The sequence below is a fragment of the Salvelinus alpinus genome, chromosome 2 (assembly GCF_045679555.1).
Source record: "Salvelinus alpinus chromosome 2, SLU_Salpinus.1, whole genome shotgun sequence".
NCBI lineage: Eukaryota > Metazoa > Chordata > Actinopteri > Salmoniformes > Salmonidae > Salvelinus > Salvelinus alpinus.
The window spans coordinates 79273865-79299077 of record NC_092087.1 but is presented as its reverse complement, the minus strand read 5'-3'; the positions used below and the strand labels follow the sequence as shown (position 1 = coordinate 79299077).

The 25213-nt window shown below is 45.4% G+C and overlaps 1 protein-coding gene across 2 annotated transcripts in view; it reads right to left on the bottom strand.

The window, feature by feature from the left end:
• LOC139544393 (glutamate receptor ionotropic, NMDA 2B-like) overlaps positions 1-25213 on the bottom strand; it is a 104044-nt gene that overhangs the window by 32493 nt on the left and 46338 nt on the right. For both annotated transcript variants that reach the window (XM_071351434.1, XM_071351443.1), the window contains exons 2-4: positions 22678-22821; positions 17412-17682; positions 16851-17043 (exon numbers count right to left, since the gene is read on the bottom strand). In XM_071351434.1, the coding sequence (XP_071207535.1) occupies positions 16851-17043; positions 17412-17682; positions 22678-22821 (608 nt within the window). The remainder of the gene's footprint in view (positions 1-16850; positions 17044-17411; positions 17683-22677; positions 22822-25213) is intronic.

Below are 25213 nucleotides of genomic sequence, written 5' to 3'. Positions count from 1 at the left end.
CAGTTTTTGGACCTGTATTTAAGTCAGTTAAGAACAAGTTAAGCTACCGTAGCACAGATGATCCACTTTGAGAGTCTGTAACACACACTTCTGACAGAGAGAGAGCAGAGAGAGAGATAAAGGGAGAGAGAGAGAAAGAGAGAGAGAGAAAGAAGAGAGAGTAGAAAGAGTAGAGAGAAAGAGGGAGAGAGAGAGTAGAGTTGAGTAGAGCGAGAGTAGAGAGAAAGAGGGAGAGAGAATAGAGAGAGAGAAAGAGAGGAGAGAGAGAGTAGAGAAGAGGGTGGTGAAAGAGAGAGGAGAGAGAGAATAGAGCGAGAGAGAAAGAGGGAGAGAGAGAATAGAGAGAGATAATAGAGAGAGAGAGAGAGAAAGAGGGAGAGAGAGAATAGAGAGAGAGAATAGAGAGAGAGAGCGTGAGTAGAGAGAGAAAGAGGAGAGTAGGGAGTAGTAAGAGAGGAGAGAGAGAATAGAAAGACAGTAGAGAGAAAGAGGGAGAGAGAGAGTAGAGAGTAGAGAGTAAGAGGGAGAGCGAGAGTAGAGAGAGAGAGAGAGAGTCATAATGTATAAAGTGCTTGTGTGAATAAGTATCAGCATGTACTGTGTGTGTCGACAAGTGCGTGCCACTGCCAGATAAACTCAAATCATTCTCCCCCACCCGTGACCTGCACCCTCGCTTTCTCTCTCTCTCTCTCTCTGCTCGCTCTCCTTTCTGGTGTGTTCGTTGCCGCGGCTGCGGCCGCCGTCTCCATGGCAACTCTCTGCCTGCCTCCGAAACAATTCTAGTCCAGGAAATACATAAATACTGGTCTATAAATGAGACAGAGAGAGAGGGAGGGCAGCAACGTGTGGAGTTAAATGTGTGCTTGATGAGATTCCTGAGACAGTTAACTGGCAGTAACAGAGAGAGAGAGGGCACCAGGTCATTTCAACAATGAGGGGAAAGAACAATGGACAGATGCCGATGAAGATGACAAAGCGAGATCTGTCTGTCCTACTACACCTTGTCACTACGCAGTATGTATTTGACTAAATCTAACACACCTTCAAAGAGCTGTACGCATCCAATACAGTGTCCCTGAAATGTCTGGCACGTAAAGTGCAGTACTGTACTACTGTAAAGCGCATGTAACATGGGATATTAGCAGTAGGTGCCTAACATTAGAATTTGAATTATGAAACCAAAAAATGCAACACCACTCAAAGGAATTTGTTGCCACCCATGTTAACCAAGCTGACCATGTTCAAGTGCAGGTGTGCGTGGAGTGTGGCGCTGGACGGAACTGTGCTGACTGTGACGTGTGTCAGTCACCATGGGTGACATGTATGATTGTTAACAAAAACCCCGACAGAGAAAGACTCCCCGTCATATGTAATGTGTTGCCATGGCGCCCAACAACCACAGCGATTTTCAAGCAATCTGCTGCGTTGCCATGAGAACAGTCATCTCACCCGAGAGAGTGGGGGATGACAGAGAAAGAGAGATAAGAGAGAGAGACAGAAAGAGAGAAGGAAAGAGTGAGATAGGGGGCATCTTTTCTTCCTTACCAAGTCTACCACCCAAGCCGTTACAGATGCACAATTGAGAGCATCCTGTCGGGCTGTATCACCGCCTGGTACGGCAACTGCACCGCCCACAACCGCAGGCTCTCCAGAGGGTGGTGAGGTCTGCACAACGCATCACCGGGGGCAAACTACCTGCCCTCCAGGACACCTACAGCACCCGATGTCACAGGAAGGCCAAAAAAGATCATCAAGGACAACAACCACCCGAGTCACTGCCTGTTCACCCCGCTATTATCCACAAGGCGAGGTCAGTACAGGTGCATCAAAGCTGGGACCGAGAGACTGAAAAACAGCTTCTATCTCAAGGCCATCAGACTGTTAAACAGCCATAACTAACACAGAGGCTGCTGCCTACCTACAGACTTGAAATCATTGGCCACTTTAATAAATGGATCACTAGTCACTTTAACAATGCCACCTTAATAATGTTTACATATCTTGCATTACTCATCTCATATGTATATACTGTATTGTATACCATCTATTGCATCTTGTCTATGCAGCTCTGTCATTGCTCATCCATATATTTCTATGTATATATTCTTATTTCATTCCTTTACTTAGATTTGTGTGTATTAGGTAGTTGTTGTGGAATTGTCAGATTACTTGTTAGATATTACTGCACTGTCGGAACTAGAAGCACAAGCATTTCGCTACACTCGCAATAACATCTGCTAACCATGTGTACGTGACCGATAAAATTTGATTTGATTTGGATTTGAACTCCTCTCTTTCTGTCTCTCACTTCTTTCGACAGTCTCACTTACAAGACGCAGAGTAGATACACTTGAGTCTATATCAATCGTTCCATCCAGCCCAACATTAAATGGATAGATAAATATAATTGATGCAAGCTGGGAATATAACTGTACCAGGCAGTGCCATTTGTCATTTGGTAGCTGTGCAGTATTGATGTAGCTTTTATGCGTCATGTGATGTGTCCCCATGTCTGAACTCCCCCAAGACTAAGACAAACAACAACACAATCGACTGGAGATAACAAAACCTAATGCTTTATCATTCCCATACAGTACGCAGATACTAGCATTATGCCTCTCGCTTACCAACTGTTCAACTGAAAAATACAGAAAGAGAGAAAGAGAAAGAGAGAGAGAGAGAGAGAGAGCGAGCGAGAGAGAGAGAGGTAAAGTTATACTGCGACTAAGGAAAAAAACACATAGGATTTTCTAGCCTATACAGTAACTCAGACAGACTGACAATATCTGATCAGTATCACACTCTAAAAGCGTCTCTGTGAAGCAGCCAAAATGTGTCTGCTTTAAAGTGAGCCCACAACTTGTTCACACGATCCGGTGGTGTGGAGAGTCGCACTGTGAGAGTCTCCATCCCAAATAGCACAATCTTCCCTACATAGTGCACTACTTTTGACCAGGGCCCATAGGCCTCTGATCTAAAGTAGTGCACTATATAGAGAACAGAGTACCATTTGGGGCGCAGACAAAGGATTGACGGACAGACATGTCGGTCCTGGGTAGCCGAGTGGATTTGGAGGAAGACTCTCTTGCCTACCAAACGGCATCCTATTCCCTACATACAGTAGTGCACTACATTTGACCAGGGCTCTGGTCAAATGTCAAATGAATAGGGTGCCATTTGGGACACTTGTGAGACGGGGCTTATCATATCCGCCCTGGACAGCAACGGACTCTTCCTTCGGGTTGTATGGGGAGACACGAGTCTCTCATGTTTTACAGGTTGGTATCTTCCTACCCAGATGATAGTAATACTGTAGCTTCAGCTGGGTCGTGGACCGTAGTAGGGCACGCAGTAGAAAACGTTTTGCAACAGAACACAAACATTTGTTTTAATCGGAAATGTTTAAGTAGTACCTCCCCGTTTCACTCCATTTTCTTCCTATTGAACACAACCCATAGTAGCTGAAGCTCTTTGTGAGCCTTCAAGAAACTGGCTACGGTACTGAAAAACTACACACGGCTATTTGGCTACATGTCAACTTGATTGATGAACAACAGCACACAATGTGTTGACATGCAGAGTTACCAAGATGCGTCCCCTACTCGGAGATTAGATATTGTGAACAATGATGTATTCTAAATGCATTGCCTCACACAAACAGCATGTTGTCAACATGCCAAGGTTATGTATCTGTGTGCATTGATCCGACAGACTGAGCATTTCAATAATTAAGGGACTGTATGGACTACTGATTGGTTGTTCTCGTGGTATATGAATGGGTCGTTAATAAAAGAGACACAGAGAGATATTAATTCATGTTTATATATGAATAATACTTTGCGTCCATATAGTAAATATGGACTAATTGTTTGGAGAAGGAGAGAGAGCAGAAAGGGAGAGAGAGAAGTTGTGAGAGACCGAGACAGAGAGAGAAACAGAGAGAGAGATGAATTAATGTTAATATATGAATAATATGTCAGGTCCATATAGTAAATACGGACTAATTGTTTGGAGAAGGAGAGAGAGGGCGGGAAGGGGGGAGAGAGAGAAACAGAGAGAGGTTATGAGAGAGACACAGAGAAAGAAAGAGCAACCGAGAGGTTGTGAGAGAGACATCGAGAGAGGGCGACAGAGAGAGAGAAAGGGCAAAACAGAGTGACAGAGAGAGAGAGAGAGAGAGATGAATGAATGTTTATGTATGAATAATACGTCACATCTATAAAGTAAATATGGACTAATTATTTGGAGAAGGGGAGAGAGCAGGAAGGGGGAGAGAGAGAAGTTGTGAGAGAGACCGAGACAGAGAGGGAAACAGAAAGAGGTTATGAGAGAGGCAGAGAGAGAGAGACAGAGCGGCAGAGAGAGAGAGGTTATGAGAGAGGCAGCAAGAGAGAGAAATATAGCAACAGAGACAGAGAGAGAAAGAGAGTGACAGAGAGAGAGCGAGAGACATATGTTTCCCATGCCAATAAAGCCCTTTGAATTGAACTGAATTGAGAGAGACAGAGAGAGAAAGACAGAGAGAGAAACAAAGAGAGAGAAACAAAGACAGAGTAGCAGTGTGTAGTAGAGTTGAAAGATAGGAGATAACTAGTCTGATAGGGAGAGTGTCGGGGAAGAGGAGGTGCTGGCGGCTGCCTTCCACACACACCATGCTTTCTAGAGGGAGAGAGAGGAGTGGAATGGAGGGCCTTCCGATTCAGCTTCAGCTAATTGAAAGAGCTTTTTGGCAGGAATGGACTGCATAAGAGCAGAGGAGCGAACGGTGCTGATAATGAGAAACAGAAAGAAAGGGAGAGGAAACGGGAGTGAATGAGAGTAAGAGAGATTGGAAAGTGGGAATGAGGTAGAGGAAATGGACAAAGAGAGAGACTGAAAAGGAGATAAAGGGTAACATAAAAGAGTGAAAATTAAAAAGGAAAGATGGAAACCACAAAAGCGAAACAGCAAAAGCAAGAGACAGAAAGATAGGGATGGGTTCTCTCATCCAGTTCTATAGGGTTCTGTCAAAAGGAGAGGACATTTTAACTCAATAGCCCGAAAGCACAATGAAATAGTCCACTAAATACATCTCTACCCCAATAAACAGGACAATGATTTATTAGCCAACAAAATTATGGCTGTATTCTCTCATTCCATACCTCCACTCAGCCCTGAGATGAAGAGATGAGATTGGTTGGTTAGGGTGGAAACACCACAGCCGCCCCCAATGGCAGGGTCCCAGGTGTGTGTGTGTGTGTGTGTGTGTGTGTGTGTGTGTGTGTGTGTGTGTGTGTGTGTGGCAGCCATTTAGAGCTTCTATGATGCAGTCTTTGCCTGAATCAGCCTGAGGTAAAAGCACTTTATCGGTGAAATAGGATGAGAATAACATGCCAGACGTACTACACGCATGAGAGACCTGCAGGAGTGTTAGACCACCGTGGGCACCACATACTTTACGGTAGAGTGTTGTGTAGTACAGAGATGTGTGTGTTGTGTTTTGTGTGTTGTGTGTTCGAGCGTGTGCGTTTGTGTGTGTGTGTGTGTGTGTGTGTGTGTGTGTGTGTGTGTGTGTGTGTGTGTGTGTGTGTGTGTGTGTGTGTGAGAGTGTGTGTGTGTGTGTGTGTGTGTGTGTGTGTGTGTGTGTGTGTGTGTGTGTGTGTGTGTGTGTGTGTGTGTGTGTGTGTGTGAAGCACAGGAATAGAAACACAAATATCTAGATACTAAGCTTGTCACGCCTGCTCCCGCTCCCCCTCCCTGGCACTCGAGGGCACCAGGCTACCCTTCTTTACACGCACCTGTCACCATCATTACGCGCAGCAGCGCTCATTGGACTCACCTGGACTCCTTCACGTTGTTGATTACCCCCTGTATATCTGTCTGTTCCTCGGTGGTGTTCCCTGTGCCTGCATTCATTGTTGTTATGTGCTCCTGTCCAGATGCTGTTCCTGTTCTGTTTCCTGTCCGTCAGTTATTAAACCTTCACTCCCTGTACCTGCTTCTCATCTCCTGCGTCAATCCTTACAGAATGTGGACACCATTACAAGAAGCATCAGGGAGTTTTTTAGGGTTTGATTTTGTTGGTGACGTTGGACCCGGGGGCCGTCGCCGATAGAACCGGGGATGCCTAAGCTGGCTCGTTGGGCTGTCATGCCTTAGCTCGAGAGGTTTCCTTGTCCCGGTTGGCTCGGCAGGTTCCCATCCCACGTCATGCTTCTCGTCGGGCTCCTATGCCTCAGCCAGCCCATGAATTTTCTTGTTTTGTTAGTGACGTCATGCTTGGATTCCGCCGCTGATGGAACCAGGGGTGCCTAAGCTGGCTCTTCGGGCTGTCGCGCCCAAGCTGGCTCGAGAGGTTTCCTTGCCACGGTTGGCTCGGCAGGTTCCCATCCCACGTCATGCTTCAGCCGGCCCATAGGGCTTCTACGCCGCAGCGGGATCGTCAGGCTGTTACGCCTCAGCCGGCCCGTCCAGCTCGCCCAGGTGGGACGCCGGGTGGCTCCCCTAGAGGGGGGGGGTGTACTATCAAGCCGGCTCCCGATCCCCCTCCCTGGCGCTCGAGGGCGCCAGGCTACCCGTCATCATACGCACCTGTTACCATCATTACGCACAGCTGCGCTCATTGGACTCACCTGGACTCCCTCACTTTGGTGATTGCCCCTGCATATACGTCTGCTCCTCTGTGTTGTTCCCTGTAGTAGCATTGTTTGTCGCGTTGTGTTAATGTCCAGATGGTGTTCTTGTTCCGTTGCTTGTCTGTCTATATTAAACCTTCACTCCCTGTACCTGCTTCTCATCTCCTGCGTCGATCCTTACAAAGCTCACTTGAAAGGATGTAATATGTTATACTGAGTGACCAACGGAAAGGAAACGTACAGTTATGACTATAACTACTGTTCCCTGAAGGAGGGAACGAGGTATAACATACTATGGAGAGTCAACGACTAGTCATATTCACCTGAAGAACTGAAATCACACCCAATGGGCCAATCACACCCAGGGCTCGCATTAATTTCCTCAATTCAGTACTGCTCTTCAGCATACCCAAACCCCTTGACAGCGTGGGGGCAAAATACGTTAAACCTAGTTCCCTCCTTCAGTGAACAGTAGTTATATTCATAACTGCACGTTTATTTTCAGTCGGTGACTTGGTATAACATACTATGGGGACATACAATCACGCCCCAAGCCGGCTAAGAGTGTACCAAACTAGGAGGCCCACGGTAGGCCAAGCACACATAAGGGACGCGAGTGGCATTACCCATATGGTTGATGAGGATCTCCATATTGCAAATGTACGGTCCCTTACAAGACGTCCACGAGTGTTATTAAAATAGGCCAACGACCTCAGGTCGTGCCCCAGGGCTCGGTCTTCTGGGAAGTCACCGAAAAAAGTCTCTCGGACATTTGGTTTCCGTTTTATAACATTTTAAATATTTGGTCATTTTTCCGCTGTACTGGAAAATTCCACCCGATGGCGACTGGCTGCTTATTGCAAATGGACAAAACATCACCAAACGGACATGGGCGTTTCTCCTAAACGGAAAAGACTTCGAAGATGAAATTCGGTGAGCACAGGTTTGGCCAAATGGACTTTTAGCCCAGAAACAAGATGGCGTCGAGGCCTCAACGCTTTTTAAGTTGAGACCCATTTTCTGTGATTAAAGGTCAAAAACGGTAATACAGCGCTAATTTGACCACTTCACGTCAAAGTACAAAAACCTACACGTGTAAGGAAAAAAAGAACCAGCCATTTATCTATCGTAATTTACGATCAATAATTCAATGTCCGTTTGGTGATGGTTAAGAAATGTTTTTTTTCAAACAAGTTATAGATCCAGTTGCAGCGTGTTCAGACGAATCCATTAAGGCGGATTTTGGAGCTCTACGTGATTTTCTGAATTCTCTCTCTCTCTCTCTCTCTCTCTCTCTCTCTCTCTCTCTCTCTCTCTCTCTCTCTCTCTCTCTCTCTCTCTCTCTCTCTCTCTCTCTCTCTCTCTCTCTCTCTCTCTCTCTCTCTCTCTCTCTCTCTCTCTCTCTCTCTCTCTCTCTCTCTCTCTCTCTCTCTCTCTCTCTCTCTCTCTCTCTCTCTCTCTCTCACACACACACACACACACACACACACACACACACACACACACACACACACACACACACACACACACACACACACACACACACACAATGGGGAGTGACACAGTGTGAGGCTTACAGACACACAGAGCCTGTGTTACTTTCAGCTTCCTGTGACAACCGGAAGTGCCTTAAAACTTCTTATGGATGCATCCCGCTAACGGGATCGATATGACAACAGCCAGTGAAAGTGCAGGGCGCCAAATTCAAACAACAGAAATCTCATAATTAAAATTCCTCAAACAGACATGTGTCTTATATCATTTTAAAGGTAATCTTGTTGTTAATCCCACCAAAGTGTCCGATTTCAAATATGCTTTTCAGCGAAAGCACTACAAACGATTATGTTAGGTCACCACCAAACCACAATAAGCACAGCCATTTTTCCAGCGAAATATAGCAGTCACAAAAAGCAGAAATAGAGATAAAATTAATCACTAACCTTTGATGATCTTCATCAGATGACACTCATAGGATTTCATGTTACACAATATATGCATGTTTTGTTTGATAAAGTTCATATTTATATAAAAAAATCGGAGTTTACATTGGCGCGTTACATTCACTAGTTCCAAAAACATCAAGTGATTTTGCATAGCCACATCATTTCAACAGAAATACTCATCATAAATGTGGATGATAATACAAGTTATACACATGTAATTATAGATATGCCTCTCCTTAATGCAACCGCTGTGTCAGATTTTTTTTTTTTATTACGGAAAAAGCAAACAATGCAATAATCTGAGACGGCGCTCAGAACAATAGCCAAATTAGCCGCCATGTTGGAGTCAACAGAAACCAGAAAATACATGATAAATGTTTCCTTACCTTTGATGAACTTCATCAGAATGCAGTCCTAGGAATCCCAGGTCCACAATAAATGCTTGATTTGTTCGATAATGTCCGTTTTTTATGTCCAATTAGCTACTTTGGTTAGCACGTTTGGTAAACAATTCCAAAGTCACAAAGCGCGTCCACTATAACGTGACAAAATGTCTAAAAGTTCCATAACAGTCAGTAGAAACATGTCAAACGATGTACTGAATCAATCTTTAGAATGTTGTTAACATACATCTTGAATAACGTTCCAACCGGAGAATTAGATTGACTTCAGTTGAGCGATGGAACGGAGCTGCCTATCACGTGAACGCGCGTGGTCAAAGCATGGTCAGCTCGTGGCAGTGGTGACTAATTCCTGTCTCCTTCGGCCCCCCTTCACATTAGAGTCATCAGACAAGTTCTATTGACTGTTGACATCTAGTGGAAGCCGTAGGAAGTGAAAACTCATCAATATCTCGCTGTAATTTCAATGAGAGCTTGGTTGAAAATCTGCCACCTCAGAAAAAATCCAAACATGAAGTGGAACTTCTCAGGTTTTTGCCTGCCATATGAGTTCTGTTATACTCACAGACATAATTCAAACAGTTTTAGAATCTTCAGAGTGTTTTCTATCCAATACTAATAATAATATGCAAATATTAGCAACTATGACTGAGGAGCAGGCCATTTACTCTGGGCACCTCTGTGCACCTTTCATCCAAGCTACTCAATACTGCCCCTGCAGCCATAAGAAGTTAAATTGGGGTCATAGGGGCTGTTTCAAAGGGTTAAAAAGGTCACATCATTCCAAAATGTCATGTGTGATGAGGCAACCCTCATGAACTGTAAATCAGTCATTTCTCCCATCAGATGTCCAAGAAAAACTCACACGCACACACACAGCCAGGATGGAGTAACAGTGTGGGGCTTACAGACACACAGAGCCTGCAATAGATATAAGTTTCCCTGCATTAAAGTCCCCGGCTATTAGGAGCACCGCCTCTGGGTGAGCGTTTTCTTGTTTGCTTACGGTGGAATACAACTCATTCAATGCTGCCTCTGACTGTGATGGTATGTAAACAGCTACAAAGAATATAGATGAAAACTCTCTCGGTAGGTAATGTGGTCTGCAGCTTATCATGAGAAACTCTACCTCAGGCGAGCAATGGCTTGAGACTTCCTTAGATATCATGCACCAGCTGTTATTTACAAAAATACTTAGACCCCCGCCCCTTGTCTTACCAGACACCGCTGTTCTATCCAACCGGTACATCGTATAACCAGCCAGGTGTATGTTGATATTGTTGTCGTTCAGCCACGACTCAGTGAAGCATATAGGGAACCAGAACCTGCTGCAACTTGACGATGCACACTGCCATGCTGCCACTGCAGTCCATAAACCCCACAGTTCTAAGAACAATACTTACCTTGTAAGCCTGGAATATCGGAACTCGTACAAGGAACCGCATGTCCAAAACAACAGAACCCCTGTTGTGACTTGGTAAAGCACAAACGCACGCTACATAGCAGGTCCAAAGACTCCAATGGTTCAAACGGAGGATCACACAGTGTCCAGGACCAAAGCCAGGTCCCAGATCGGTGCCATAGGCTCAGACACTGGTATGAGCCGACACACGCCTTTCAGGTACCGCACCCCCAGAGGATGAGACCACTGGGTAGAGCTGTCAATCCCTACATGACACACCGAGATGGCTGCCGTATATGCCTCCAATGTGAAAAAGGCCCTGCTCAAGAAGTTCTTGCAAGAACATCAAAATGTCCACCAAAGAGCTTTAAAAAGGAGAAACTGCTTTAACCAGACACCAACCCTCAAATGCACGCCACTTATATGTATACAACCCTCTCATAGAGTGTGTGACGCGCCAACTGCACAGTCGTAATCACGTTCAAGGGTAAACCCCTAGCCGTCAAATTCAACCTTTCAGGGGCCAAACCCACTGATCCCATATATGTGGCCATGGGTGCCAAACTCTCCCATGCGCCTGAGACAATAGATCCTGACAACACGGAACCCTCCACGGGTCCCAGCCCAACGGGCGAATGATCACCGGGAACCAGGGTTGTCTGGGCCAACGGGGAGACACAACAATCAACAACAGACCCTCCTGAAAGACCCTCCTTGCGGTGGCTTGAATCAGATGCATCGGAGGAAACGCATAGCGCAGGGTACGAGGCCACTGATACGCCAAAGCATCTGTTCCCAAAGGCGGGCCCAGATCCCTCATTGAGAAGAACAGACAACAATGTGTATTTTCTTGCGATGTTTAAGATCTACGTTGGCCATGCTGATCCGGTCCCATATCTGGGGAACCACCGAGGGGTGCAGTCTCCACTTTGGAGAGATAGGACCCCCACCTGGAAAGTAGAACCACACCCACGTTGAGAATTCTGGGAAGATATGTTGCCCTGAGCAACAGGAAACGGGCCAAGTTTATGTTTGAGCCAATCAGTTGTGCTGTGACAAGGTAGGGGTGGTACACAGAAGATAGCCCTATACAGTAAAAGACCAAGTCCATATTATGGCAAGAACAGCTCAAATAAGCAAAGAGAAACGACAGTCCATCATTGCTTTAAGACATGATTGTCAGTCAATGTGGAAAACTTCAAGAACTTTGAAAGTTTCTTCAAGTGCAGTCGCAAAAACCATCAAGCCCTATGATGAAACTAACTCTCATGAAGACTGCCACAGGAAAGGAAAACCCGGAGTTACCTCTGCTGCAGAGGATAAGTTCATTACAGTTACCAGTCTCAGAAATTTCTGCCCAAATAAATGCTTCACAGAGTTTAAGTAACAGACACATCTCAACATCAACTGTTGAGATGAGTCGGTGTGAATCAGGCCTTTATGATTGAATTTCTGCAAAGAAACCACTACTAAAGGACACCAACAATAAGAAGAGACTTGCTTGGGCCAAAAAAAACACGAGCAATGGACATTAGACTGGTGGAAATCTGTCCTTAGGATTGATGAGTCCCAATTTGAGATTTGTGGTTCCAACCGCTGTGTCTTTGTGAGACGCAGAGTAGGTGAACGGATTATCTCAGCATGTGTGGTTCCCACTGTGAAGCATGGAGGAGGAGGAGGTGTGATGGTGGTGCTTTGCTGGTGACACTGTCTGTGATTTATTTAGAATTCAAGGCACTCTTAACCATTATGGCTACCACAGCATTCCACAGCGATACTGATAAAATAATTTATAAGGTGACAGATAATTATTAAATAATTCTACCCGGAAACATAACCATTAGGGAGTATAGGTTATGGAGCATATATAAGGAAAAATAAAAAATATCAAAAATAAGTCCAACTAGGTTGGACTGGGGAAGAGAGGAATGTATGTGTGTGCCTAAAGAAAACACAGACAACAATTAAACTGTGTTTGAACCAACCTGGCTAGAACACTGAGAAATTACGATAGGACAGGGAGTACCCCTCCAGGGGGGGGGGGGGGGGGGGTTAGTGGTAAACTGTGGTGAGAATCCTGGAGAAGAAGATAGCTCTCCTAATGTTAGTGTGCATGTGTGTGCGTAAGTGAGAAGAATGGTGTAAAAGGAATGTCTTTGTATATTAACTGCAGAGCTCTCGTGAATAAACATTGATTTGACTATTGTGAGCTGGAAATTCTGTCTGTTTCATTTAAACCAGAACTTTACAAATTCTGGGTTGCAGACACATTAGAATAATTGACATTTATGAACATTGATAACAAAATTTAATATCAGATACGCCATCCCATCTGGTTTGCACTTAGTGGGACTATCATTTGTTTTCAACAGGACAATGACCCATCACACCTCCAGGCTGTGTAAGGGCTATTTGACCAAGAAGAAGAGTGATGGAGTGTTGCATCAGAAGACTTGGCCTCCACAATGACCCGACCTCAACCCAATTGAGATGGTTTGGGATGAGTTGGACCACATGCTCAACATATGTGGGAACTCCTTCAAGACTGTTGTAAAAGCATTCCAGGGGAAGCTGGTTGAGAGAAACCGAGAGTGTGCAAAGTTGTCATCAAGGCAAAGGGTGGCAACTTTAAACAATCTAAAATATTAAATATATTTTGATTTCTTTAACACTTTTTTGGTTACTACATGATTCGATTTGTGCTATTTCATAGTTTGTATGTCTTTGCTGTTATTCTACAATGTAGAAAATAGTAAAAATAAAGAAGAACCCTTGAATGAGTAGGTGTGTCCAAACTTTTGACTGGTACTGTATGTATAAGAGAAAATTACACACTTCCTCCCCCATGCACGCACACACATACACACTTCTTCTCATCCCACACCTCTCCCCTCTCTCTGCCTCCCTAGCCATACACACCAATAAGCCCCATAGCGGCTCATCATCCAAAACCACTTCCAGCACATTTTCTCATTACACCAGACCTCCTGTTCTGTCCTCTCCTCAGTGGCAGGGAGGGAGAAACACGAGAGAACCCTCCAGTCAGAGGCTATATCCCCATGAGGTCAACCTGCCCCCCAAAACAAGCAGAGAATGTGATACACAGGCACGCACGCGCTCACATGCACACACACATACAGACATAGACACACTTCCTCCACAAACAGAGAGTGTGACTCAATGAGCCCCCCCCCCCCCCTGCTGTAGTCCATCACTGTCTGACAGCATGGCATGCAAATCTAGCATTACTGGTATGGATCCACCACGTTCACGAGTCACGCACATAGGGCCTACAGGGCATACTGTCTGTTACTGGGGGGTTGGGGGGTCGAGGGGTGGTGGGGGCAGGTTTTCCAGGAGTTAGGGGAGGAGGTGAGGGGTGAAAGGGGGAGGAAGGGGCAGCCAGGAGGGAGGTGGGAGGAGGATAGGGGCAACCAAGCCATTATGGTCACCATCACCTCTCATTCTGTTCTTCGCTCAGCCCTGAGATGAAGGGATGAGGTTGGTTGGTTAGGGTGGAAACACCACAGCAACCCCCGATGGCAGGGTCCCGTGTGTGTGTGTGTGTGTGTGTGTGTGTGTGTGTGTGTGTGTGTGTGTGTGTGTGTGTGTGTGTGTGTGTGTGTGTGTGTGTGTGTGTGTGTGTGTGTGTGTGTGTGTGTGTGTGTCTTTTGCTGAGGGTCTTTTAAGATTAATTTATTTGGAATACTAAAGCCTGTGCTGAATGAGGGATGTGTGTATGTGTGTGTGTGTGTGTGTGTGTGTGTGTGTGTGTGTGTGTGTGTGTGTGTGTGTGTGTGTGTGTGTGTGTGAGAGAGAGAGAGAGAGAGAGAGAGAGAGAGAGAGAGAGAGAGAGAGAGAGAGAGAGAGAGAGAGAGAGAGAGAGAGAGAGAGAGAGAGAGAGAGAGAGAGAGAGAGAGAGAGAGAGAGAGAGAGAGAGAGAGAGAGAGAGAGAGACATAGAGAGAGAGACATAGAGAGAGAGAGAGAGAGAGAGAGAGAGAGAGAGAGAGAGAGAGCGAGAGCGAGAGAGAGAAAGAGTGAGAGAGGGAGAGAGAAAGTCAGAGAGAGAGAGACATAGAGAGAGAGAGAGAGAGAGAGAGAGAGAGAGAGGGAGAGAGAGAGAGAGAAAGACAGAGACATAGAGAGAGACACAGAGAGAGACACACAGAGAGACACAGAGAGAGACACACAGTGTGTGTGTGTGTGTGTGTGTGTGTGTGTGTGTGTGTGTGTGTGTGTGTGTGTGTGTGTGTGTGTGTGTGTGTGTGTGTGTGTGTGTGTGTGTGTGTGTGTGTGTGTGTGTGTCTTTTGCTGAGGGTCTTTTAAGATTAATTTATTTGGAATACTAAAGCCTGTGCTGAATGAGGGATGTGTGTATGTGTGTGTGTGTGTGTGTGTGTGAGAGAGAGAGAGAGAGAGAGAGAGAGAGAGAGAGACATAGAGAGAGAGACATAGAGAGAGAGAGAGAGAGAGAGAGAGAGAGAGAGAGAGAGAGAGAGAGAGAGAGAGAGAAAGAGTGAGAGAGGGAGAGAGAAAGTCAGAGAGAGAGAGACATAGAGAGAGAGAGAGAGAGAGAGAGAGGGAGAGAGAGAGAGAGAAAGACAGAGACATAGAGAGAGACACAGAGAGAGACACACAGAGAGACACAGAGAGAGACACACAGTGTGTGTATGTGTGTGTGTGTGTGTGTGTGTGTGTGTGTGTGTGTGTGTGTGTGTGTGTGTGTGTGTGTGTGTGTGTGTGTGTGTGTGTGTGTGTGTGTGTGTGTGTGTGTGTGTGTGTGTGTGTGTGTGTCTTTTGCTGAGGGTCTTTTAAGATTAATTTATTTGGAATACTAAAGCCTGTGCTGAATGAGGGATGTGTGTATGTGTGTGTGTGTGTGTGTGAGAGAGAGAGAGAGAGAGACATAGAGAGAGAGACATAGAGAGAGAGAGAGAGAAAGAGTGAGAGAGGGAGAGAGAAAGTCAGAGAGAGAGAGACATAGAGAGAGAGAGGGAGAGAGAGAGAGAGAGAGAAAGACAGAGACATAGAGAGAGACACAGAGAGAGACACACAGAGAGACACAGAGAGAGACACACAGTGTGTGTGTGTGTGTGTGTGTGTGTGTGTGTGTGTGTGTGTGTGTGTGTGTGTGTGTGTGTGTGTGTGTGTGTGTGTGTGTGTGTGTGTGTGTGTGTGTGTGTGTGTGTGTGTGTGTGTGTTTTGACAAGGGTCCTAGGTGTACTCCAGGAGGATGATTGAATGCCAGGCCCTAACTACCAACTCTGGGTCTCAGTGACAGAGAAGGAACTCCGTTGGGGATTGAAATATTCATGAGTTTGGGTTTGTGTTATTTTATTCCTGTTGTTTGGAAGTTGCGATGAGGGACGTATTCACATAACTGCATCTGATAATAAAACAAATAAACATCTCAAAAATGTTATACTCTCACCCAGGTTGCTTATCACACACACACACACACACACACACACACACACACACACACACACACACACACACACACACACACACACACACACACACACACACACACACACACACACACACACACACACACACACACACACACACAATAACCCATATATTCCAATCTACAATCCAAACCAACCACAGAAAATACAATTATGTTTATTTTTAGAAAAGGAACGTGGAGGATTGAGAGGGGAATGGCTTTTGTACGAGTATATATTGTCTAATAAGAGCAGCATTAATAATCCCCAACCCTTATTAGACTGTAAATGTAACTCAATCAGTACCCCAACAACAGTGCTAGAGGAAGGGAGTCTAACACACACTCACACAAAACACACACACACACACACACACACACCTCCTAACCTCCTACTGTTCTTTGGACCTCTTTTAATTTAATCCGTTTGTCCCCAAGCATTCAATTAGTCACAGAATCTATGAACAATGCAGGCACTAAAAGCAAAGCCCTATGAAGTTAAATGGATATTAATTATTCATGTACTGAGTGTACTGTAATGTTCTGTACTGTAATGCGTCAGATAACAAAACAAGTAAATGAAGAAAGAAAAATATGTTTTCTTTCATGATTATTGTGGTTAATGCTAAGATAAGACGAAGGCTGTTGTAAAAGGCTGTACATATCCACCTCTCTTCAGGTTATGCTGGGATGAATAAAAAGAGGACACTGTTCCTCAAAGGTCTGTGTGTGTGTGTATGTGTGTGAGTTTGTGTGTGTGTGTGTGTGAGTGTGTGTATGTGCATGGGTATTGTCTGTGTGTCTAGGTGTGTGTGTACTATACGGAAAAGGCTATACGGACACTCCTGACCTGCAAACCGATATTTCATTTCAGAATTGGCTAAAATTAGGTTAGGGTTAGGGTTAAGGGTTTGGTTAAGGTAAGTGTCAGTTTTAGATGATGGTTAGTCGTTTTGCAGGTCAGCAGCGCCATTATAGTCTCTACCATACTATACTCTATTTTTCTACCCCTCTGTACCCCCATATCTAGGGCACTCACTTGAGCACTTCATTGGAGTTGCCTTGTTTGGAGCCCTTCTTGTTAGGGGTCTCGTTGCAGCCTGACTTGAGCAGCGTGTGTTGCCCCCGGTCCAGCATCATGGTGGAGGTCGCCATGGCGATGACAGCCACTGCATCCCGCACCCGAGCTTCCAAACTGTAGTCCCATTCGTCATACGACACCGAAATTAGCCCTGAGCGAAGGAGAGAGAGAGAGGAAAAAAGAGAGAGGGAAAAAGAGAAGAAAATGGGGGGGTAGGGGAAGATGTGGAAGGATGAGGGGTGAAAAGGTGGGAGGTGGAGAGAGAGGTTAAGAGAGCCATTTCAAATAACAGAGGTGCCACATGAACTAAAAACTTGTTTGTAATCCCTACATCCAACACCCTTTACAGCTGAGCTCAGCCAGAGTAGGATGAAGTTTCCCAGAGACGCTGATCTATGATCAGTTTTGTATTTTCCGTTTAATAAGCTTTAAAACCTGGGGATAATAAACTGCTCCTGGATCAGTATGCACCTTTATACCCTTCTCCTGACCCCCATTCTAACCCCATCCAGTAAGTACCTGTGGGAAACACAGCGGGGACATTATCGGCGTCGCCGGCCACTAGCGACGGTACGATCCAGGTGTACCCGTATCCCGTCAGTCCCACAGAGTTTGCCACCTCAAAGATGGTGTAGGCCTCCTCCTTGGTGCAGTAGAGCAGGTAGACAGGGCTCTGCAGCTTCTTCATCTGGTTCTGGATCTTAGCGTCGCCGTCATCCACAGACATGTCCAACAGGAGGACTTCTTCTAGCTCCCAGCCCACAAAACTGTTCTCTATGGTGCTCCGGATCTATGGTGGGGGAGAGGGAAAGGGGGGTGGGGGGAGAAGAGAGAGGGAGGAGGTAGAAGAGTGAGGGAGGATGAGGAAAAGAAGAGGAGAGAGGGAAGGAGGAGGAGAAGGAGGAGGAAAACGAGGAAATAAAAGTATTGACGTTCTGTTCCAATATCCACACAAGAAACACCACTTGAAAAGTAAACAGTTTGTTTGTCTGTCTGGCAGTCTTTCTGGCTCCTCTCTTGGGTTTAGCTGTGCAGGTGTAAGACTAGTTGTGTGCCAGTTCAGCTCTAGGGTTGTACTTGAGCTTTAAGTCCTGGCTGTTTTCTAAAGAATGCTTTCAAGACAAAGGGAAAGAACAAAAGGTTTGGTGTGGGGCATCTCTCATAGGGGTTTCATAGGAACAACAGGTTTGGTGTGGAGCATCTCTCATAGGGGTTTCATAGGAACAACAGGTTTGGTGTGGGGCATCTCTCATAGGGGTTTCATAGGAACAACAGGTTTGGTGTGGAGCATCTCTCATAGGGGTTTCATAGGAACAACAGGTTTGGTGTGGGGCATCTCTCATAGGGGTTTCATAGGAACAACAGGTTTGGTGTGGGGCATCTCTCATAAGGGTTTCATAGGAGCAACAGGTTTGGTGTGGAGCATCTCTCATAGGGGTTTCATAGGAACAACAGGTTTGGTGTGGAGCATCTCTCATAGGGGTTTCATAGGAACAACAGGTTTGGTATGGGGCATCTCTCATAGGGGTTTCATAGGAACAACAGGTTTGGTGTGGGGCATCTCTCATAGGGGTTTCATAGGAACAATAGGTTTGGTGTGGGGCATCTCTCATAGGGGTTTCATAGGAACAACAGGTTTGGTGTGGGGCATCTCTCATAGGGGTTTCATAGGAACAACAGGTTTGGTGTGGAGCATCTCTCATAGGGGTTTCATAGGAACAACAGGTTTGGTGTGGAGCATCTCTCATAGGGGTTTCATAGGAACAACAGGTTTGGTGTGGAGCATCTCTCATAGGGGTTTCATAGGAACAACAGGTTTGGTGTGGGGTATCTCTCATAGGGGTTTCATAGGAACAACAGGTTTGGTGTGGAGCATCTCTCATAAGGGTTTCATAGGAACAACAGGTTTGGTGTGGGGTATCTCTCATAGGGGTTTCATAGGAACAACAGGTTTGGTGTGGAGCATCTCTCATAGGGGTTTCATAGGAACAACAGGTTTGGTGTGGAGCATCTCTCATAGGGGTTTCATAGGAACAACAGGTTTGGTGTGGAGCATCTCTCATAGGGGTTTCATAGGAACAACAGGTTTGGTGTGGAGCATCTCTCATAGGGGTTTCATAGGAACAACAGGTTTGGTGTGGAGCATCTCTCATAGGGGTTTCATAGGAACAACAGGTTTGGTGTGGAGCATCTCTCATAGGGGTTTCATAGGAACAACAGGTTTGGTGTGGAGCATCTCTCATAAGGGTTTCATAGGAACAACAGGTTTGGTGTGGGGTATCTCTCATAGGGGTTTCATAGGAACAACAGGTTTGGTTTGGGGCATCTCTCATAGGGGTTTCATAGGAACAACAGGTTTGGTGTGGAGCATCTCTCATAGGGGTTTCATAGGAACAACAGGTTTGGTGTGGAGCATCTCTCATAGGGGTTTCATAGGAACAACAGGTTTGGTGTGGAGCATCTCTCATAAGGGTTTCATAGGAACAACAGGTTTGGTGTGGGGCATCTCTCATAGGGGTTTCATAGGAACAACAGGTTTGGTGTGGAGCATCTCTCATAGGGGTTTCATAGGAACAACAGGTTTGGTGTGGGGCATCTCTCATAGGGGTTTCATAGGAACAACAGGTTTGGTGTGGAGCATCTCTCATAGGGGTTTCATAGGAACAACAGGTTTGGTGTGGAGCATCTCTCATAGGGGTTTCATAGGAACAACAGGTTTGGTGTGGAGCATCTCTCATAAGGGTTTCATAGGAACAACAGGTTTGGTGTGGGGCATCTCTCATAGGGGTTTCATAGGAACAACAGGTTTGGTGTGGAGCATCTCTCATAGGAACAACAGGTTTGGTGTGGAGCATCTCTCATAGGGGTTTCATAGGAACAACAGGTTTGGTGTGGAGCATCTCTCATAGGGGTTTCATAGGAACAACAGGTTTGGTGTGGGGCATCTCTCATAAGGGTTTCATAGGAACAACAGGTTTGGTGTGGGGCATCTCTCATAGGGGTTTCATAGGAACAACAGGTTTGGTGTGGGGCATCTCTCATAGGGGTTTCATAGGGACAACAGGTTTGGTGTGGGGCATCTCTCATAGGGGTTTCATAGGAACAACAGGTTTGGTGTGGGGCATCTCTCATAGGGGTTTCATAGGAACAACAGGTTTGGTGTGGAGCATCTCTCATAGGGGTTTCATAGAAATAACAGGTTTGGTGTGGAGCATCTCTCATAGGGGTTTCATAGGAACAACAGGTTTGGTGTGGGGCATCTCTCATAGGGGTTTCATAGGAACAACAGGTTTGGTGTGGGGCATCTCTCATAGGGGTTTCATAGGACAACAGGTTTGGTGTGGAGCATCTCTCATAGGGGTTTCATAGGAACAACAGGTTTGGTGTGGGGCATCTCTCATAGGGGTTTCATAGGAACAACAGGTTTGGTGTGGGGCATCTCTCATAGGAACAACAGGTTTGGTGTGGAGCATCTCTCATAGGAACAACAGGTTTGGTGTGGAGCATCTCTCATAGGGGTTTCATAGGAACAACAGGTTTGGTGTGGAACATCTCTCATAGGGGTTTCATAGGAACAACAGGTTTGGTGTGGGGCATCTCTCATAGGGGTTTCATAGGAACAACAGGTTTGGTGTGGGGCATCTCTCATAAGGGTTTCATAAGAACAACAGGTTTGGTGTGGGGCATCTCTCATAGGGGTTTCATAGGAACAACAGGTTTGGTGTGGGGCATCTCTCATAGGGGTTTCATAGGAACAACAGGTTTGGTGTGGGGCATCTCTCATAAGGGTTTCATAAGAACAACAGGTTTGGTGTGGAGCATCTCTCATAGGGGTTTCATAGGAACAACAGGTTTGGTGTGGGGCATCTCTCATAGGGGTTTCATAGGAACAACAGGTTTGGTGTGGAGCATCTCTCATAGGGGTTTCATAGAAATAACAGGTTTGGTGTGGAGCATCTCTCATAGGGGTTTCATAGGAACAACAGGTTTGGTATGGAGCATCTCTCATAGGGGTTTCATAGGAACAACAGGTTTGGTGTGGAGCATCTCTCATAGGGGTTTCATAGGAACAACAGGTTTGGTGTGGGGCATCTCTCATAGGGGTTTCATAGGAACAACAGGTTTGGTGTGGGGCATCTCTCATAGGGGTTTCATAGGAACAACAGGTTTGGTGTGGGGCATCTCTCATAGGGGTTTCATAGGAACAAAGGTTTGGTGTGGGGCATCTCTCATAGGGGTTTCATAGGAACAACAGGTTTGGTGTGGGGCATCGCTCATAGGGGTTTCATAGGAACAACAGGTTTGGTGTGGGGCATCTCTCATAGGGGTTTCATAGGAACAACAGGTTTGGTGTGGAGCATCTCTCATAGGGGTTTCATAGGAACAACAGGTTTGGTATGGGGCATAGAAACAGGAGAAAATGGATGCCATTTTTAAAATACTTTGCTTGGAGTGCCAGATGTGCAGGGTTTGAACATGAGACTTTTCTTTTAGTTCATTGCAACAGGCGAGCTCAATCAAGCACAGACAAAGTACACTACATGACCAAAAGTATGTGGACATCCGCTTGTCGAACATCTCATTCCAAAATCATGGGCATTAATATTCAGTTGGTCCCCCCTTCGCTGCTACAACAGCCTCCACTCTTCTGGGAAGGTTTTCCACTAGACAATGGAACATTGCTGCAGGGACTTGCTTCCATACTGCCACAAGAGCATTAATGAGGTCGGGCACTGATGTTGGGCGATTAAGCCTTGCTCGCAGTCGTTGTTCCAATTAATTCCAAAGGTGTTTGGTGGGGTTGAGGTCAGGGCTCTGTGCAGGCCAGTCAAGTTATTACGCACCGATCTGGAAAAGCCATTTCTGTATGGATCTCGCTTTGTGCACAGGGCATTGTCATGCTGAAACTGGAAAGCGCCGTCCCCAAACTGTTGCCACAAATTTGGAAGCACAGAATCGTCTAGACTGTCATTGCATGCTGTAGCATTAAGATTTCTCTTCACTGGAACTAAGGAGTCCGAAACATGAAAAACAGCCCCAGAACATTATTCTTCCTCCACCAAACTTTACAGTTGGCATTATGCATTCGGGCAGGTAGCGTTCTCCTGGCATCTGCCAAATCCAGATTCATCCGTCGGACTGCCAGATGGTGAAGCGTGATTCATCACTGCAGAGAACACGTTTCCACTGCTCCAGAGTGCAATGGCGGCAAGCTTTACACCACTCCAGCCGATGCTTGGCATTGCACATGGTGATCTTAGGCTTGTGTGCGGCTGCTCGGCCATGGAAACCCATTTCATGAAGCTCCCGACAAACACTTCTTGTGCTGACGTTGCTTCCAGAGGCAGTTAGGAACTCAGTAGTGAGTGTTGCGGAGGACAGACGATTTTAACGCGCTACTCGCTTCAGCTCTCGCCGGTCCCATTCTGTGAGCTTGTGTGGCCTACCACTTCGCAGCTGAGCCGTTGTTGCTCCTAGACGTTTCCACATCACAATAACAGCACAAGCAGGGCAGAAATTTGATGAACTGACTTGTTAGAAAGGTGGCATCCTATGACGGTGCCACGTTAAAAGTCACTGAGCTCTTCAGTAAAGCCATTCTACTGCCAATGTTTGTCTATGGAGATTGGAATGCTGTGTGCTCGATTTTATACACCTGTCAGCAATGGGTGTGGCTGAAATAGCCAAATCCACTAATTTGAAGGGGTGTCCACATACTTTTGTATATATAGTGTATTTGAACTGATTTCCAATAGTATTTGAACCCAGGTCTGGTCTGCCTCACTTTGTTGACAAAGTCCTGGTATCCGGGGTAGTAGGTGGTGACGATGGAGAAGATGTACCAGTCGTATTCCTCCATGATCTTCAGCATGATGGAGGCCTGCTGCTCGATGGACGGGCCGAACTGGAAGAACATGGAGTGGTCGTCCTGCAAACACGGGGAAGAGAGAGAAGAGAGAGGGAGGACAGAAGAACGGGACGTCAGGTCGATGGTCAAATGTAAATAGTATGTAAAGGAGGATAGTACACATACAGTAGATGCGCGGCCACACACACAAACAACATCTGGAGACTCAAGGGAGGTCCAGGGGGCGATGTTGTTCAGTCACCCATGAAGACATGATGGTTGAGATGCATTATTTATGGAACTAAGGGACTGGAGGGGACATTAGAGGAACTGTATGAAGACTCACGCCCAGCATCAGCTGAACGTCAGGGGTCTATTTGTGTTCATGAGTTTGTCAGTGGGGGAGTGTGTGTACGATTATTAGTGAGTGAGTGTGAGCGAGATTGTGAGTGTGCGTGTGTCCTCACAAGGATAGTAAAACAAGGAAAATTCTGACAAGTGGGGACATCTCAACGGTCACCACAAGGAAAAAGGCTATTTTAGGTTTAGGGGTTAGGTTTACGGTTAGGGTTACAATTAGGATTAGGGATAGAATTAGGGTTAGTGGTTAGGGTTTAAGGTTAGGTTTAGGGGTTAGGGAAGATAGGATTTTGAATGCGAATCAATTGTTTGGTCCCCACAAGGATAGTAACACAAACATGCCTGTGTATGTGTGTGTGTGTGTGTGTGTGTGTGTGTGTGTGTGTGTGTGTGTGTGTGTGTGTGTGTGTGTGTGTGTGTGTGTGTGTGTGTGTGTGTGTGTGTGTGTGTGTGTGTGTGTGTGTGTGTGTGTGTGTGTGTGTGTGTGAATCTGCTCATATGTACAGTGGGGTTTGAAATGATTGACACAAAGATATGAAATATTACTGTATAAAATAAATAATTCAAATACTGAGCTATACTGTATGCTAAACAAATGGAAAATTATATTATTTTATACTAATACAATTGCTCAGAGAAATAGATGCAGTTTTTTTTCTCAAAAAGGCAAGGGTCAATATTACTGACACCCCTGTTTTCAATACCTCACCTTACAAGGATAATGGCACTGAGCCTTTTTCCAAAATGTTTAATGAGTTGAGAACACATTGGAAGGGATCTTAGACCATTACTCTTCCAGGAAGACAAAAACCCCCAAGTAAACATAAAAATTGACAAATAAAAAGGTTAACTGGCCACATATTCAACTGTTTGCAATAGTTATGTCAGTTTCCAGACGTGAAACCAATTGAAAACATGTGGTTTGATTTGAGGAGGACAATCCCATAAAACGCAGACGAAGGATATCAAGGATCTGGAAGGATTCTGTGTGGATCCCTCCCAATGTGTTCTCCAACTCATAAAACATTTTAGAAAAAGGCTCAGTTACATTATCCTCACAAGGTGAAGTTTTTGAAGGTATTGAAAACAGGGTTGTCAATCATTTTTAACCCTACCTTTTTGAGACCAAAAAATGATTACTTTTTGAACAAAATCTCTTTCTCTGAGCAACTGTATAAGTATAAAATAATATTTTTTTTAGCATACAATATAGCTCAGTATTTTAATTATTTATTTTATATAGTAATTTTTTCTAATCTTAATCAAGGGTGTAATGTTGGACCCCACCGTAAGTGTACACAGTGAGTGAGTGAGCAATACCGTTAGTTTGTGAATGAATATGTGTGACGTCCATACTATATCTGCATGTTCCCGTGTGCAAGCAAGCATGGCCTGCCTATGTGACAGCTCTGTATGTGACTCTGTGTGTATGGGCGTATCCATAGGTTGTGGCTCCATGTTACTCATGCAGCAGGCTGTGCTGAGCTCTCCCTGGCTCAGGTCTACTCGCTCCACTCCACATCAAAGCCCACTTCTCCCCTTGTTACATATCCCATCTCCCCCACAGGGACAGATATGGCTTGATCTGTTACCTAGCTTCTGCTTTGATGAGGTAATCACATTCCATGTCAATGGGGGATGGAAGTGTGGAAGTAGAATAGGTGAGGTTGGGGGATTAATCCTGAAACGTTGACAGTCAGTAAACACTTCACTTGAAATAACCGTGTTAAAATAATATGCTTGTGCACAAACGCATCAGAGGCGCACCCTTAAACTCCAACCTTTCTATTGAAATCCATTGCTGTTTTGACTACGTTCCATATATTCTGAGGGTCATATGAATTCCAAAGGTGAGTGTTATTGTATGTATGCTGTGTTTGTCCCTTCCCATAATTTCCTGTCAATCAACCGCAAATCCACGGCAGCCATTGACTCCTCTTGATCCTCCACGTTTCTCAATCTATCCTGAGTCCTATCTCTCCTCTTCACACTTTTATACACTTCTCTCTCTATTGTCTCTCTGTCCTACATTATTAATCACTGTGCGGATACAGATATAATTTCATTTGAAGACGTGTCTTTTTTCCCACTCTTTTCCTCTATCATTCTATTC